This window comes from Merops nubicus, unplaced genomic scaffold (assembly GCF_000691845.1).
Source record: "Merops nubicus isolate BGI_N331 unplaced genomic scaffold, ASM69184v1 scaffold46656, whole genome shotgun sequence".
Lineage (NCBI taxonomy): Eukaryota > Metazoa > Chordata > Aves > Coraciiformes > Meropidae > Merops > Merops nubicus.
In genome coordinates this window covers 1,291-19,045 of record NW_008616466.1, presented here as the reverse complement: position 1 = coordinate 19,045, position 17,755 = coordinate 1,291, and the positions used below count along the sequence as shown (strand labels likewise).

Genomic DNA, 17,755 nt, shown 5'->3' with positions numbered 1-17,755 from the left:
AAGAGCGGTAAGAGTTAAAAACTCTTGCTTTGTCTTAGCCCCTGGATAAGAGTGTTTAAATCTTATCACTCTTCCCATCACTTGCTTTGTCTCAATGCTCTCTGAATATACTGAATTTAGAATAGAATTATCTGCAGATCACTTTTGTAGCTTGCTTCTTGCATACTTTGACTGCCACCAGCTTCAAACATTGTTTCATGAGGCAGGCCTGAAAAATAGAGTTTAAAACCCAGTTTGGATTCTCATTTTCTACCTAAGTTTCTTATTTTTTCTGCTTTTTCTGCATAACTATGAGAGTAAGGTCTTTTAAGTGAAAATGGAGTTTCTCCACATGATTGTAGGAGTCTAAGCTACTTGAATGGTCCCTGTTTTAATTCTGAGTATCAGTGGACTGGACATCAACTGGGTAGAAGCTAAAAGTAATTTAAACACAACAGATCCAATGTATCTCTTGTGTTCTTATGTGCTTTATGTGATTACAGAAACAGAAGTTACAACTGAAAAATAAGTTCATTTAACCCTTTTATTTATCCTTCAGATTTCCCTGGTTCCTAAGAGTCTGGCACGAAAACGGATTTGGAATAAGAAATACCCTATTTGCATTGAACTTGCTAGGCAGGATGACTTTATGGCTAAGGCCCAGACTGATAAAGAGAATGCAGAGGAAAAGTTATCTGCTGAAAAAGCAGATGACAATGAGGACTCCAAGAAATCTCAGGACGGAGCGAAGTACAGTAGTCAAAAGGATCAAGTGCTTTATCTCTTTGGAAGGACAGGTAGGGAGAAGGAGGAGTGGTTCAGAAGGTTCCTTCTTGCATCCAAGCTGAAATCTGAATCAAAGAAGCCATCCAGTTTATGTGGGAGCAAGCCAGGTATTCAAATTTTTTATTCTGGTAAAAGTGTTTGTTAAGAGAAACAAACCAATGTTATGTTTTCACAGTGGTAGTTATAGCAACTGTGGAGCCATGGTGAACTTTTCTTTACAGAGAAATAATACTGAAGACACTCTTCTGCTCCTTATCTTGGCCTCTCTTTCTCACCTTCCCACCCTGCCTTTTCCTCTCCTAGCTGTATACTTGGCTATATGCCCTGAAATATTCGTATTATTTTTAGAGTGTTCCACGTGAATTATTTTTTTCAGTGACTGTAACAACTCCTGTAATTTTTGTGAGGATGAACTGTTCAGTCTTTTCTTTTTCCTTTCTACTGTTGGAACTGATGTCAACATTTGCGTCATTGTATTAGACTCAGTCCTCTTTCCCATTCTTCCTCCTCCATCCTTCCTTCCACTCCAGTCTCCTGTAAATAATAGAGTTTTCTCATTGGTTGAAGTCCCAAGAAAACACATTTTTCTGTTTAAATAAAAAGTCCTGTGCTAATATATGTACCCGAACAAAGAACCGTATTAGTCCACAGTATTGATTGAATGTTTGAAATATTCATTTAAACCCATCCTCTGATATAATTTTAAATCTGAATGACTCATGCTTTTCTGTCTTTATTCTCTGAGAAGCTTTTTAAAAATTAGTTAACATCATTATTTCTGGCACATAACTTCTTGAAATGCAAATGCAAAATTAATGGCTAATTAAAATTCTAATAGCTACATGGTTTTCACACTCCTTTTAATTGTAGCAGCCTATAATTAAATTAAAAGAGAAAAAAGGTTAGTTATTGGTACATTTTAATCACCTGACTTTTATTTTAGGCATTCCCTAGCAGGGTTGTTGGGCATTCTGCCATATGTTATACATATGTGAGTGTTTATATTTAAATATGCTGTTGATCAGCTGAGTTTTCCAGTCCAACGTCCTGCTGGGTGCTGAATCATACCAAATATTCACTCATTTGGGTTTAGTGCCACCTGAGCACACAGTAGTCGAATTTACCCTTCAAAATAAGAAAGCACTACTCTGGTCTTTTTTCAGAAGAAATTAAATGTGCAAGCTGATTAAGTTCCTTTAAGGGTTTGATCATACAGTCTGCTCTGTGACTGTCAGGTTCCCTTTCTGTTAAACACTTATTGTTCTGTTTGATTTAGGGATCTTGCCAACACAGAGTAAACCCGATAGTCAGTCTGGAGTTCTCACACACAGCCGAAGCAGCAGCAAGGGAAGTGCAGAAGAAATTGCATCCCAGCCAAAGCACAAGGATCTGGCTGGCAACGTGAGGCAGAAAATGCTTCTGGACTACAATATTTATATGGCAAAGTGTGTTCCACATGAAAAGAAAAGCCCTTCAGGTAGTCCAGTCCTCAGTGCAGACAGCAGCCCTACAGCTGTGAAGAAGGTAACACTTTTCCTTCAAAAGATACGTAAGAGGTGGTGGTATATTTTAACTACTGCTTTAAAAATTAGTTGTGTAGGAAGAAAATTAATTTTTTTTAACTACAGGTTGGATCTGAACTTTATATAAACTCAGCTGTGAGTTTTTGCACTTGCCAGTTCACTGTTGACCACAGTTTCTTCTGAACGTAGCAAACAAGTTTTTTCATCGATTCAGTTTGATTTCTTATCTCCCAAGAACGTCTCTGTGGGTTTTGGCTTTTGCCATGTCTTGTACATAAAAGATTGTACAGCTGAAGGCAATGTGGCTGTAGGTTTTCTTCATTAGGATTGCACAGATGTGTCCCAAAAACCATTGGTCCCGAAAGAACTTGTATCTTATACTTAAGATTGAAACAAACAAAAACCCGAAACAAAATTCCCCCGAATTAATTTCCCAATAGTAGTAAAAAGTTAATTTTTCCATGTGTATTCTAAAGTAGATTGAACTGAAAGCATATTTTTGAGGTCCTGGCTTGTTGAAACAGTTTAAGTGGAATTTTTAGTAATTAGTAGTAAAATTCATCCTCTTGGACTGCAAACAAAACCTTTAATGCAGCAGAAGGAACAATATTGTTTCTGAAATCCTGTATACAAGCCCTGGAAAGAGAAATCTGTTTCCCTGCCCTGCATTTGTGTCATCTATTTGTAAGATTTGGTCTCGTTTTATTAAAAAAATAGGAAAACAAAAGAAGAGTAGAGTAGCTATTCTTCTGGATGTTGTAAAGCTGCTGTGTGTGCAGAGCAGTTGGTGTTTTTAGCTAACCCAGGCTATAACACCAAACTTGCCAGTGTAGACGAGGCCTTTTCTGACCCTGGTTTATAGAATGTGTAGAGCTGAATGACCTGCTCTGTGTTTTCAGTTACCAGATGCCCATGTGGAAGCTGAAGAAGAAGAACAGGAGGCCTGGGTGAATGCTTTGCTTGGAAGGATATTCTGGGATTTTTTAGGAGAAAAGTATTGGTCTGATCTAGTGTCAAAGAAGATCCAAATGAAACTTAGCAAAATAAAGGTAACTAATCTGGAGACTCACACTACACCTTCCTTATGGAAAGAAACAAACACATACTCTTTGAGTTTGTTTTTTTTAAACAGTAGAGGAAATTCTTGTTTCACACTTACATGTGGAAGACAAGTAAATAAATGTGATAGAGAGCCCCAGTTCAGCTTTGCTATCTGTTTCACAGGAGGATCCCAGTATGCTAACTTCACTGCTTCAGTTTCAAATGAACTGGAGTTGGATTAACTATTTGTGATGTTTTTGTGTAAAAAGTACATATTATTGTATTTACTTTAGGGGTAAATAGAACTGCTTATAAATTATGAAATCTGCTTTGGGAAATAGTAGGTTGCCTTTAAGATGGAGGAGATGAGGGAACCACCATTCTAATGTGTTCCTGTTAACTTCAGACACACACAACGTGTGGGAGCAGAGGTCAGTGGGAGTAGCAGTCAGGGGAAAAGTTGTCTGTAGGGTGATAGGATGTAATTGTGCACCAGCTGCATTAGCTCAAAGGGTGAAGGGAGGAGTGTTGCTTTGGAGTGACTTCTGGGTCTTCCTTTTGCATTCTGTAACTCTTCTGAGCAGCAGCAGTTAATCACAGGCTTGGTTAGCTCCTGATGTTTGGGGAGGAGTTTCTCTCTTCCTAAAGGCAAAGGAAGACATAGTCTTGCTGACAAAAGCTCTGAAATTTAGCTGCCAGCACCAGCTGTGAGATAGCATTGCTTGTGCTTTGGAAAATAATCAGTAACCTAATTCTGCCCTGGCTTTTTCCACAATTGTGACAGCAGGGTACCCAAACATCTCATTGAAAACAGTTTAAGTGAAAGGACTGGGAATGGGAGATGCTGCATTCTTGATAGGTTAAAACACTGTCTGTTCACAGGAGATAGATTTTCTATCAATTAAAAAGTTTTACAGTAAATAAATACCCAAATCATCATGGTTCTGTGCCTCTTACACTAAAAGTGTGATATAGATTTAAAAGCTAATGTGCTATGAAAGAATTTGCCAAAGATAAAAATAGCTGAGATGTTGATATAACTGCAACTGTAAAATATGTGACTAAATTTTAAATCCAAAGAAGTCTTTGATTTTTATTCACACTGCATTCTTGAGCTTTTTACATGCTCTGACTAGAAAGCATGCTGGAGGCTTAAGGTCAGCATCTGAACTTAAGCATAGTTTTAAAAACATTGAAAATTCAGATGCTGAATTTCTACTTAAAATATTTTGAAATGGGCAACTGTGAAATCATCAAATTGGAAGAATTTTGTGTTCTTTTGCTGGTGGCTTTTCAGCTCAATCTGTTCCTTAAGTTTAATGACCTTTCTTTGCTTGGGAAGCAATGATATTTAGTTTTGCAACACAGATTTGTTTTTTATGTTCTCTTCTTTTAGCTGCCATACTTCATGAATGAGCTAACTCTAACTGAGCTTGACATGGGGATAGCAGTGCCGAAGATCCTTCAAGCCTACAAACCTTCTGTTGATCACAGAGGTAAAATACTTGCTTCCTCTTCTGCTCTTGCTAAGCTCATGCCTTCATACCTGTGAAGAACAGAATGTTGATCCATTTGTGGGCGCTGTACTCAGAGGAAGGTACACTTAATAAGAGCTTCTTCTGAGGAGATAGTGAGTGATCTCTGTCTGAAATACTAGTATCATCAGGCTTGCTACAAACCTAATTCTACAGATAAGGAAATATGATCATGTCTTTCCACTGGAAATAATTGCTGAACTAAACTAAAATTTGCATGCAGCAGAGATATGCAGGCCTCTATCTGATACTTTGTCAGGAACTGCAGAGAGCAATGCATGTCTCTGCAAGACAGGTCAGATTCTGTACCACAGCAGAAAACAGATCTGCCTTTCTTCAAGAGAAGTTGCTCTGTTCTGAAAACAGTGATTCAGAAAATACAACTGTAATTACTCAGAAAACAAGAACACAACATTGCTTTGAAAAGAAACTTCAAAATACAGCATCATTTTATGTCCTCAGTATTAAATATGGATTTTTTAAAGTGGAATGACTGTCTTCCATACTGCTGCTTTATGAATCAGAACTTCTTTCTGGCTTGCGTATAGTCACAGGAGTGTATTTGAGCATACTTTTGTCACTTAAGTAGTTTCACAAAAAGACAAACCTGAGTTAATATTTTTTGATTTCAAAAGTATTTGTTCTGCATGCTGAAGAGAAGTAGATGCCATCTTTCTCTAAGACATAATCAGAACAATTTTTAATTTTGAATTGTTTCTGAGTTTATTAAGGGTTTCTTTATTTGTCTCCTCTTGCTCCATTCACTCCCTTAGTTACCATATTGTTACACTGGGCTGGAGAAGTGAAAGAGAATTATTTAACTCAAGGTGAAGAATTTTCTAATTGGTCTAATGGGAGATATTTCCTTTGAGGACCTGTTGTGGCTGTAGCTATGGACTGCATGGCAAACAACTTATTTTTGTTCCAGACTGCTCTTTCAACTCTTAAATGAAGATACCAAAATAATTTCTAGGTGGTGCCAAAACATAAATTGGTAGGAATTTAATGAATTTACAATACTTGTTAAGAGTCTTAAGAGCCTCTGGAAAGGCTCTAAATTACAGGCCAGCAGGAAGCCAAACTTCAGCAAGTCTTGGTAGCATATTTGGAACAATAACAAGAAATATGGACAGAGTGAAGTTTGACTGGATAACTAGCTGAAAATTGTAACAGGATCAACCTACCCTAGCTCTGTGCACAGTGTTTTAAAGTGAGGAACAGACTCTCATGTTTCTTTATGTAGCTTCTCAAAGCATGAGGGTGTAGTACCAGCTCCATTTTTGGGTGCTGGTTGGAGGGCATGGCAGTGCTGAACTCAGGGCTTAAGGGGGGTTCTGTTCACTGGGGTGGTTCATCTCCTCAAGAGTTCTGCTCACTGTTCTTAAAGGTCAAGCAGCAGTGGTTCCTCAGGATGGGGAGTCTGTGCTAGGATTCAGCCATGCACTGTATTAGAGAATGAGTTGGTTTTTGCTTGGAAGCAGTTTAGGCTTCGTCTTTGCTCTTATCCTATAGTTTGGACCTGGTCTTTTTAAGGGTTATTTAACTAGTTTTGAGGTAAAATTCTCTTGGAAGTACACAGCATGTTAACTAATGCTGCCTGTTGTATCCAAGTGCTGCTGTTTGCCCTTGTCTCACTTGAGATGTGCAAATCTTTGGGGAAAATCCTTATCTGTGAAACACTGGATGCTCTGCTTTTAATTTCTTGAAAGTATGTTTTCCCTTGAGCTTTATAAACAAAGCATGTTTGAAAAGACTAAATTGTTTTGTTGTCATGAGGAACAAAAACTATATTTTACAGAACTAAAGCTGGAATAGATGGAATAAACTTATGTGCAATCAATGTTTGGGGAACAAAAACATATTGCTGCCTCTTGTCATGTGGTTCCTGCGTGGGACAGCAGGTTCTCCACACTACTTACAACATCCTCTGGTGTTCCCAGTAGCAAGGTGGCTTCACCACCAGTAGAAATTTTGAGTTACATAAAACAAAGTGAAATTTTTTTAAATGGTTACATGTATGATACTTGCCAAATGGTTTTGTAGCTTCTTGCTAAACAGAGTTCTGCTTTGGGGTTCTTGTCAGAGTGTTTCCCTTTGCCTAGATTTAACATGTTTTGAATTCCTTTCTCTGCTCTCATAACTTTAGTTGTAACCAAAGACTAGTTCTAAGTCATGAGATGGGATTTAGGAAACTGCTGAACACTTGGCTTCAATTAATTGCCAACAACAGCAGTGAGAACAATTAACTCTTTCACTTTCTTGTTTGGATAAACTGTGACAAACAAAAATTTAGGATAGCATTTGTAATCCTTGTAACTTCCTTCATATTGTCAAATGACATGTGAGCTCTTAGTATCTGAGTTTTTAAGAGTTTGCAGTGAATAATTACTGGAATAACTTGTTTTGCTATTGTACTAAAGTAAGGTGATGATAATTGGAAATGCCTGTTTTCATAAGGATAAATGAATTTATGTTGGTAAGTTGACCTATGAATAAACCACACATGGGGGAAAAAAAAAAGTCCTATCAGATCAGTATCCAGAATGAACACTCTAAAGAGTTTTTTTAAGTGTTTGAAACAGTCATATGAGGTAGCCTTTTGTGAGCCCTTAAAATGCAGTTACAAATTGTGATGCATTTTGTTTCATCTGTACTTTTTTACCAGTGCTTGGTGCTGAGGAAAATATTTTTTTATAATATGGCTCCTCTAAGTAACCAACTTTGTTAACAATGTTAGCAAAAAAATAATCTTTTTTTCTGTTAGTACAGCTCCATTTGGGTGACAGCATATGCTGTAGTATTTACTGTTCTTCTGTCAAGGCTAGGGAACCAGATAACTCTGTATAAATTGTATCATCTGCCCAATTCCTCACCTCCTCACACTCCTTACCTCCCTCTTTTCCCTCTGGAAAAATGCGTATGATCATTTTCTGGCCAGAAGTTTTCCCTCTCAGTAATGACTTCCTTTGCTTAATTTGGTCTACTGTTAAAACAACATTGAAGCATGCTGACTCATTGGTTATCACGGGGTCTGTTTAGCTGTTTTCTTGTTTCTGATGTTACTGCTACTTTGTTACTGTAAAGGGGAAAAATCTCTATAAGCTTGTGTTTGAAATCTTGTGTTTTGTTTTAGAACAGCATTGGAAAAACTGTATGATGCAAAATAATAATTTGGTTTAGTAAAAAAGCAGCTCTCCTTCAGTATTTCCAGCATGTACTCTAATAGTGTATCAATGACCTACTCTTTTGGAGCTCTGTGTATTTCTGTTAAGATAAATGGGTGGGACTGGGGACAATGCCATTCTCCTGGTATGTTCTTGCTGAGAAGAAATCAGTTGTTCTTTAAGTGTAGAAGTGTCTCTTTCGTCATCAATCAAACCCAGAGAGTAGTTACCATTAATTGCTTCTGAACAAGTAAATAAAAGTAGAATGCTTTAGTGGTTGGTGTGCCAGTTACTGGTGGGGCATATTGTGTGCAGCTGCAATATCTGGAAAAGGAAGATGCATAATCTCTGCTTAGTGGCATCTGATTTCTAGTCTCTGGCACAAATACCCTACAGCTTTTTTAATTGGTGGGGCTGCAGGGTGTCTCTTAAGAGGCAGGACCTAATCTGCAATTATTCCCAAGACAATTCTTTTTGCAATTGCAATAAGTGAATAGTTTGCCCAGACAATAGGATTTAACTTAATACTACACAACTAGAATTGTTCTAAATAACGACCCTGTTTGCTGTGAGTCATAAGAAGAATGCCTACAGCTGAGTTACCCAGTGAACCTTTTCATGCTTCTTCAATACACCATTGTTGAAAGCCAGAGAGACTGCAGGTTATGAAGTGTGACGGGCAGTGTTGCTCTGGGATTTCAAGTTTTGCTTCATTTGTACAGCATAAGGAATATAGAGGAGTGTCCCCATTACTGTTTGGCTTGGAGCAATGCTGTAAATAGTTTTGAAGTGAATCCCTGGTTGTATTCTATTCTCTTTATCTTGATTCAGATCTCTTAAGCAGTTCTGCTGCATGTAAACCACATTGCTTTTTTTATATCATGAGCTGTGCTTTCTGATCTGTCTTTCAACATGGTTTTAATTTATGTTTGAACATTCAACTTTGTTCCATAAGCTTAATGTGAACAGAAAACTTGTTTTGATAAGCTGTTAATTATTTGTGAATTAATGATGTAATCAGTTGATGGAAAGTAGTTTTTCTCTTCTGAAAAAGTATGATGTATTGTCTTATTAAAAATGAGTTTGGGCTTGACATTAAAGTGATTGTGACCAGTTTTAAAGTGACATCTTGTTGTTATTGTTAATTTTAGGACTTTGGATCGATTTGGAAATGTCCTACAATGGATCTTTTTTAATGACACTAGAGACAAAGATGAACTTGACCAAACTCGGTAAAGAGCCGCTTGGTGAAGCACTTAAAGTTGGAGAGATTGGCAAAGAAGGGTAAGGTATTGCAGTGGCAGAGTCAAGTGGGAGCTTCCATAGTGGAAAAGTGAAACTTGCCTTGCATATATGCAGCTCTGGCTCTGCAGTAGAATGAAAGAAAGAAATTGGGAGGGGTTGCGTACATGGGAGTGTAGGACATGGCCTTTCTGTGCAACTTTGTTTGATTTCATCATTGGTAATTGTCTTAATAAAAGAATTTTGCAATAGAATACTTTTTATATATATATATGAGTAGAATTTTAAAATGTTCTGTGACTAAAATTTAATTTTCTCCTATTCTTGATTTGGGTTCTTAGCCAGTAGCCTTGAATATTGGAGATACTCACTTGCAGATACAGAGATAGACACCTGTACTGTGCTGCTACAGCATGATAGAGCTGGAGTTGTAAACCATGGAACAGTAAACAACTGTGGAAGGTTGATAGGCTGTAATTGTTATGTAAAGACTTTTTGAGTAGCTTTATTCCATCACTGGAATAAGAACACCCTTACTTTAGTCTCCAGTTTTCCTCCTATCTCACTTCTAAGTGAAATGCCTTACAGATGAACTGCTTAGAAAACACACACATACTGTAACTTACCTACCTTGTGTTTGTGCTTTCCCTGGCACTTTGATCTGTCCACTGGTATTAAGGTGGTGAGTGACGCCTGTCAAATATCCATCCCATCAGCTGTGGAGTGTTGAATCTCCTTGTGCTGTATGCTCTTTGAACTGAAGAAATCTGCAGTCCGTGAACAGCAGCTGGTCTCTGATTTAGTGTACAACCACTGCCAACAAATCAGGAAAATAGTCTCTAAATCTGGCCATTTGTTTAGATTGGAAAGACCACAACATTTTATTCGTAATTAGGATACTAGATGCTTTGTATAATCCTGTCATAGCTCTGACCATTTATTCTGAGGTATCTTGAAGTAATACTAGAGCAGTGCTATATTACAGTGCAGTCATGACAAGAAAATAAATGTGAAAAAGGTAATGGCTGAATGATCTCATACACTGATAGAAATTCAGAGGATTTAAAATCGACCTGGATTCTAGTTGTCACTGCTTGAAATAAATATTTCTGCATTTACATCAGTATAATTGGTAGGAGTGATTTTTTTTTCAAAAATCTCTTTAATCTTGTCCACCCAAAAAAATGAGAGCTAGAGAAGGACATGTCTATACAAATCAAAATCTTGCTTCTCTTCCCCATCCCTTCAGTATTTTCTTTGTGTATTTTTATATCCATCCAGTGCAAGAACAGCCTCAGAAAAAATTAGTGAATGCATTGATTTCATATTTAACAGTCGGCTCGATTCTAGCTGAGCAGTAGGCCCCCAGCAACATGAATGTAAATGTCTGTAGCTAAGCAACCAATTTCTTGAAGGTAAAACCATTAACTGCATTGCTCCCTGCACATGGCTGGGATGTTTGCCACGCTCAGGGCCAGGTACCAACCATGCCAGCTTGAGATAAAGAGTAGTCAAATGTATTTTACATTGAATGAGGGTTTTTGGGTTGCTTGGTGGTTGGTTGTTTGTTTTTTTCCTTAAATACAATAGATATTATAAACAAATAACAAATGAAAGACTTTGAGGACTATAGAACAGTTTGATTTAATTTTACTGCCTTTTCTAACTATGAGTTGGTGATTGCTGTGACAAGTCAAACTGATCTACATGTGCTTGCATCCACAATCATACTGTCTGTAAGTGATGCATCTTTGTTGCTTACTCTCATTTTTATCCCTCAAGTGCCTAGAACAAACCACCTCTTGAGATGCAGTGACCACAAACTTGTGCAAGAAAGGCATCTAGTCATCCAGAAAGAGGATGGTGGGGGAAACAGCACTGAGTTTTAACTGTCCTTGGATATTGTCAGTGTCAATGAGACAAATGGTTGAATGTGGCAGCCTGTTCTATCACTGCTGCTGTGTTACTGTTTGAAATAGAAATGAAGTGTGCTGTTGTAGTTTGAGAATGCTGTCTTGTGTGTGATCTCAGGAAAATGCAGCTCTCAAAGAGGCTGGAATTAATTGAATTAATTATAAACTTAGTACAGTACCCACTTCTACCACTCTGGAGATTAAGCAAATGCAGGCAGGCTAACCCAAAGTTACCACAGTTTCTTACCCCATTGGTCCTTTTTGATATGTTGTACCACGTAAAAACAAACTGACAAGTGGCAATTTATAAAATATTGTGCAGTCTGCCCAGGAACAATACTGTAGCTCCAAAGTGTTTTTCTGCCAATGGTTGTGTCATATAAATGGTCCATTGTATGCAGAGATCCCCTGAAATCTCACTCAAGCTTGTTTATTGTTGCTTTGTTTAATGGGAGGAAATCTCGTGGCCTTAGCCGGTCGGTGCATGCTTGTGGAGAGCTTCAGAGGGGCCCATCACACAGGCAAAGAAACTGCTTTCTTGTAAGAAGGTGACACCTTTGAGAACCTTGAAAATGCTTTAAACTGCATAGTATGATGTGCTCAGAGAAGTGGCGTAAGGTCACACCCAGGTAGAAAATGTGTGGTTTGAATCTGACCTAAAAATGTGAACTCCTCTCTTGAGGAACAGCCCCAGCACTGGCATTTGGGTCAGTGACATGAACCACCCACCACCCCCTTAGTCCCCAGGGAGCTGGTTCACTTTGGTTTGCTGCTTCACTATTCTCTGGGTACCCAATGAATCTCTGGGGAGGAAGAAGAGTTTATGGTTCTGATTCCATAGCCAAGGTAGCAAATTTTTAGTGTAGAGGTCGTGGGATTACTGCTCCCATTCTAGTGCTGTGCTCTGTGAGCTGTACGTGAACTGTCCTTTCACATGAGGACTTCATGCAGCAGCTAACATGCAGTTCAGTGTACAGAACAGCAGACAGTAGCCTCAGTCCATGCCCTGTGTGAGGTTATTAAATGCTTTAAATAAATTTCCAAGAACACATCCATACACAAAAGAAAGCAGGCTATGAACTATATTCTGAGCAAGCTGTAGAATATTATAGTCCTGGGTATAGTCCCTACGGCTAAACCCACGTGCTTTTGAAGCTCGTGTTGTGTAACTGTTTCAAGCTCTTGCATTTGGTAGAGATCTGTTAATACTGAACTGTAGTCACTGTGTTGTTCCCTAATTTTAATCTGTTTAAAAGATTTGATTTTTTTTTTCTGTGATTGTGTACCTAAATTATTCCATAGTTGAAGACTAGGAAGTAGTAACTACTGTGTGATATTTTGTACCCTAAGAGCAACACTTGTTTGATTTTATTACTTTAATTTTTCCCCTCTTCTCCCTATGACATTCTTTGCCTTATTCTATCTTGGACTCTCTTCAGAAAAATACAAAACAAGACCTTAAATCCTGTAAATGTAATTCACTGTGTCAGAGGATCTCAAAAATTCACTAGCCTGAAGGTCGATTTCCCTACAAATATAGTAAGAAAAGGAACATTTCCAACAAAGATAATAAAGGGAGATGATAGCCTAAATTTATATGGGACAAATGTATCTCTGCAAAACATCTAAGAAATATTACTTCCAGGGTTATATTAGACTTCTGTTAATAAAATTGCCTTTTTTTCCCCGTGAAGTTTGCCATGATGCACACTGTAGCTACTCCAGTAAGGTGACTCGCTAGTCTGAGAGAACTTTGCTCTGCCAGTGTAAGTGTTGTGCATTTCCTTTTGGTGGTGGGTGACAAAGATCAAGTCTCTTGTGCTTTGCCCATGCTACCATTGCTAGAGATATGTCTACGTTGCAAAAATTGCATGTATGTGTGAGTAGACAAAAACTGATTTGGATTCAAAGTGCTGTGAAGATAAGGTATATATGTCAGCACCTCAGTTAACATCTCTGAGGAGTTCAGTTGGTAGATAATTTGATTTTAAATTGGAGTCCTATAGTACAAGACAGAATTGCTTGTTATCACCTTTTGATTTAAAAACATGTCTTTGTCAGAGTTCTAAAAACAAGCCAAGCCTGTCCAGCCTATATACTACTCGTGGAGAGCCACAAAAAGCAACAGAGATGCTTTCAAATGTATTTTGAATAATGCTGACATTTTATTTGAATATGTAGAACAGTCACTCCCCTGCCATCCTCTTTCATGCAGGATTACATCCACTGGAGAAAACAAATTTACAGACTGATTTTTTTTTTTTTGTCAGAAGCTACTTCTGACAGACTAGCTTCACAGTGGTTTCAGTTTTGTTCTTTCAGCTAGAGTTTATAAAAAAGAGGAGGGGACATTTCAGTGTCTCAAGTAGAAACACGTGTAACCTCAGCCAAAGCTGTACCTGATGATAGCTATTTAAGAACATTACATTTGACCTGGAAATTGCATTGTTTCAGTTTCAGGCCAAGGGCGTATTGTCTCGCTGACAGTGATGAGGAATCCTCCAGTGCTGGCTCTTCAGAAGAGGACGATGCTCCTGAACTGGCAGGAGAGAAGCAGGTGACTCCAGGAGCAGAAGGGTGAGCTGTCTGCATAGTGTTTGTTAATGCTTCCCTCCCCCTCACATTTTTAAACCTGGTGTAGCTGATACCTTGGTCCAGTCCTGTGCTGCTCCCTGTCAGCAGGACCTCCAAGGGTGAGGATATCCAGGCAGTGAAGCAAACGCAGCGCAGCCATTTCTAGAGCAAAGAGCAGCCATCCAGCCACGTACTACCAGCTGAAGGGAGGCTGCTCTGCTGTGTGTTGTACTGTGCTGGGAGCATTGTTTGCCATCCAGCACTTCTGCAGATTGACCTGTGCACTGCTCCATTTGACAGCTCCTAATTTCTTCACTACTAGATTACAGAGAGAGCCAAGTCTTTGGGCCAGAGAACCTATGGGGACCTTCTGCAGCGTTTCTTGCCTGGTATTAGAGCCAAGAACAGGATTGTGTGTGAACTTGAAACACTGTTTGTATACAGTACTATGCCCATACTGATCCTGCTGATCCTGTATTTCCAGTGTGGTGTTCTCTTTAAGAAAACAACTGTTATTCAAGCCTAGCTTTCTAGCTCAGGCTTGTGGGTTTTTTACTTTCTTTTCCCTTGGAGGGCTTTTTGTGTCTGGGCTATGCAATACTGCCCTCTGATGCCGTGCAAGAGTTGTAAAGAAAATTTCCTAACGTCAGTTTTGCCACGTCATTCCTTGGTTTGGCTGTTTGGATTGTTTTGCTGTTTATATCTGAAGTTACACCATGCAGTGAGAGATCTGTGGTAACACTGAAATGCCTCAGACAATCACAAGATTTAAAAATGTTGCAATTTATAAAAATATTGTATTCCCAATGCCATCTGGGAAGGAGTGTTGAGACTGGACAGAAATTCTGCCAGCCAGACACTTGCAGCTGACAGTACAGTTGCTGTTTGCAGGCTTTGGTAGGTACTGCTTGGACATGTGAATACGTATCTGTTTAGAATTTTTATGTAGAAAAACCTCTAATGATTTAATAGGAAATCTGTGTTGTCTTAGCAAACAATAGGGTTAAGAAAATTACCTTGATTACTCTTCTTCTGTTCTCAATCTTAAAGGTACGTCGGAGGACATCGGACAAGTAAGATCATGAGGATTGTGGATAAAATTACTAAGTCAAAATACTTTCAGAAAGCAACAGAGACTGAGTTTATTAAGAAGAAAATCGAAGAGGTCTCCAATACTCCTTTGCTGCTAACAGTTGAAGTACAAGAGTGCAGAGGAACGCTCGTAATCAACATTCCACCTCCACCTACTGACCGAATATGGTAAGAGGCACTTAGTGCAGAACTGGGCAATGTTTCAGGTGTGTGCTGCCTAAGGGACTGCAACTAAGAACAGAGGTAAAACGTAGTCAAAATGGGTTCTGGAAGAGGTGCAATACAAACTAGTTGTAAATGAGGTAGGAACTGCTATGGAGAGAATGCTGAGAGTTAAGACATTTAAGTATATGCTTGGTTGGAGTGTTTATAGTAAAACCTGTTGTGTGTGCTCTCCTAAGGTATGGCTTTCGAAGACCTCCCTACCTGGAGTTAAAAGCTCGGCCGAAACTTGGCGAGAGAGAAGTGACGCTGGTTCATGTAACTGACTGGATAGAGAGGAAGCTAGAACAAGAGTTTCAGGTGGGTTTCCTTGACATTTTCATTTCATTTAATGATAGTTCTGATATATTAGAGGGGTAGGTTTTTAAACTTTTGCATGTCCCCTACTTGATTCAAGATAGTTGGTATCCCCCACTGCTCCTGTTCAGTGGAAAGGTTGTCAAGAACTCAGCTGAGACTGACTTCTGGGATGGTCTCATGGTCTCAAGACCATGAGTGGACCTGTATGGAAATCTGTTTTAGCACTTCTCAGATTGATTTTTCAGGCTGAAAATGCCTTTTCTTTGAAATAGGTACCATGTCAGAACTTGTACTGCGTGAATAAAAACATGGTCCTAGGTGTTGTTAGACGATAGAGGGCAAAAGTGTTGTCTAGAATTAAGGACAGATGAGGCAGTAAGGTGTCCTGTTTCTATTTCCTTTAAAATTAAATAATTTTTAAAAAAGTAGTATTAACCATAGTGCAAAATAGAGGGAAAAAAAGACCTCCAAATATACAAATAATTGTAGGTTAGAACAGGTTAGTGATCACATTCATTCTGACCCCAGCCTGTACAATCAACCAGAAATCAAACCTGTTTAGTTTGTGAAAAGTACTGTTCTAAAATTTATGGGTAAGAGCTGAGAAAGCAGCAGAGCTAAGAAAAGTTGGTGTTTCCTGTAGTACTATTTCAACTAAATGGGTAGTGCAGAAATCTTCCCATTTCTAAACTTCATCTCTATCTGTAACCCAATTAAATGAGTTAACGGCTACCACAGGGCCTCAGTATGGGCACTGACTCAATGCTGAACTCAAGAACCTTTTACCTGGAAAGTTGTTGCCTTGTTTAACTAAACAAATGAGAAGACTAAGAATTGAAGAAGGATATGAAATGTAACTTGATTTAATTGCATCCTTTTTGCAGAAAATCTTTGTCATGCCAAACATGGATGATGTTTATATTCCTCTGATGCACTCAGCCATGGATCCCCGCTCCTCTACGTGCCCTCCAAAGGATCTGATCACAGAGGCCCCTGATCAACCATGACATGTGAAGACTCTTGCAGTTTACAGTATTATAAAAGTAATTCACCTGGTTTTATAAACTGTGCTGTAGTTCTCATCCTTAACCTGTGCCACTTGCCCCCTCCCAAGGACTGCCTATAACCATACCTTTGTGCTCACTTGCCTGGTTATTGTTCCTGTGTACTTCAGCTACATGAAGTTCCATTCCATTAAGCCGTTGGTTTATTTTCGTACTGGCTGCCATGGGGATTTTAACTCAGAGGCTAAGATGACCTGTTCTTGGGGGAGGGAGGAGGAACCTAACTGCAATGGATGGAGGAGCTTGTCGACACACCTTTTGTTCAGCTTAAGTTTTCATGCTGTGTTAATGTGCATTAAAGCATTGAGAGGTTGTTTGGCAGCAAAGAAACTGCGTGCCAAATGGAAAAACTCCTAAGTAAGGAATGAATTTATAAAACTGGAAGAATATGTTTCTTTCTCAGGCAGTTGGAGGTGTAGAATGAACTGTTTTATGTTCTTTCACTTCTGCAGTCAATAGCTTGTGTCAAGCAATCGAAATATGAAATGCTTTCAGGATAAAAGAATGTAAATCGGATGTATAGGTAATATTGTGATTCAGCGTGGTATTACATGTTACTTTTTTCATACAGAACTTGTGTTTTTTTTGGGAAGCAAGTAGCCATAAACCACAACTATCAGTGAACGTGGGGCTGTCGGCTTTTTTGTAGAGGAGGAGGAAAAAATTTGGTAAAGCCATGAGACCAAATCATAGCGAGCCGCCTTACAGTGAGGTACAATCACCTTGGTTCATGATTAACTCTGAATGTTTATAAAGACATGAGCACACACATAAAATGTCAGCACTGCACATTACCAGAAGTACTGTTACCTACTGTGTGTAGAGCCTCTTGCTACAGTGAAACACACCGAGTTTGTTGATAGGAGTCTGTTGCTGTCTTTCCCCTTGCACTGTGTTTACATGCAAAGCATGGGGCCAAACTGAGGTTACAGCTGCACGGCGTCTGGGGAGACAGCTGGGACCCACAGGTTGGACCCCCATGCCTTGGCTTCTTTGGACTTTGTGGAATAGGAACTCAAGCATCGGAGTTATTCAAGCTGATTGCCATGGAATTATAGACTGTTTCTGCTAATTAATGGCCAAAATTAAGGGGGGAGGGAGAGATGCCTTTTATTTCTATCTGGTATAATGACTCGAGACTAAATGTATGCAGGAAATCCAATATTTGAACACTACATATCCACTATTTAACACATGTAATATTTTTCTGATACTCAAGTGTTGCCAACTGTTCATGGATGTCAGAAAATGTTTTAGTTTACAAAGAAGGTGAGTTTTGGCTCTCCTTTTATAACATGATTTGCTTTTTTTTTTTTTTTA

General features: G+C 38.8%; 1 protein-coding gene across 2 annotated transcripts in view; it reads left to right on the top strand.

Moving 5' to 3' along the window:
* The window catches only part of TEX2 (testis expressed 2), a 26,759-nt gene extending 9,736 nt beyond the window's left edge, over window positions 1-17,023 (top strand). Inside the window, exons 3-11 of one of the 2 annotated variants that reach the window (XM_008942830.1) lie at window positions 539-872; window positions 2,042-2,289; window positions 3,188-3,337; window positions 4,726-4,825; window positions 9,180-9,312; window positions 13,638-13,760; window positions 14,808-15,017; window positions 15,251-15,371; window positions 16,256-17,023. In XM_008942830.1, coding sequence (XP_008941078.1) covers window positions 539-872; window positions 2,042-2,289; window positions 3,188-3,337; window positions 4,726-4,825; window positions 9,180-9,312; window positions 13,638-13,760; window positions 14,808-15,017; window positions 15,251-15,371; window positions 16,256-16,378 — 1,542 coding nt within the window. In that variant the 3' untranslated portion in view covers window positions 16,379-17,023. Of the gene's footprint in view, window positions 1-538; window positions 894-2,041; window positions 2,290-3,187; window positions 3,338-4,725; window positions 4,826-9,179; window positions 9,313-13,637; window positions 13,761-14,807; window positions 15,018-15,250; window positions 15,372-16,255 lie in introns of both variants that reach the window. The other variant, XM_008942829.1, reaches the window with a different exon arrangement.
* Window positions 17,024-17,755: the final 732 nt, after the last annotated feature.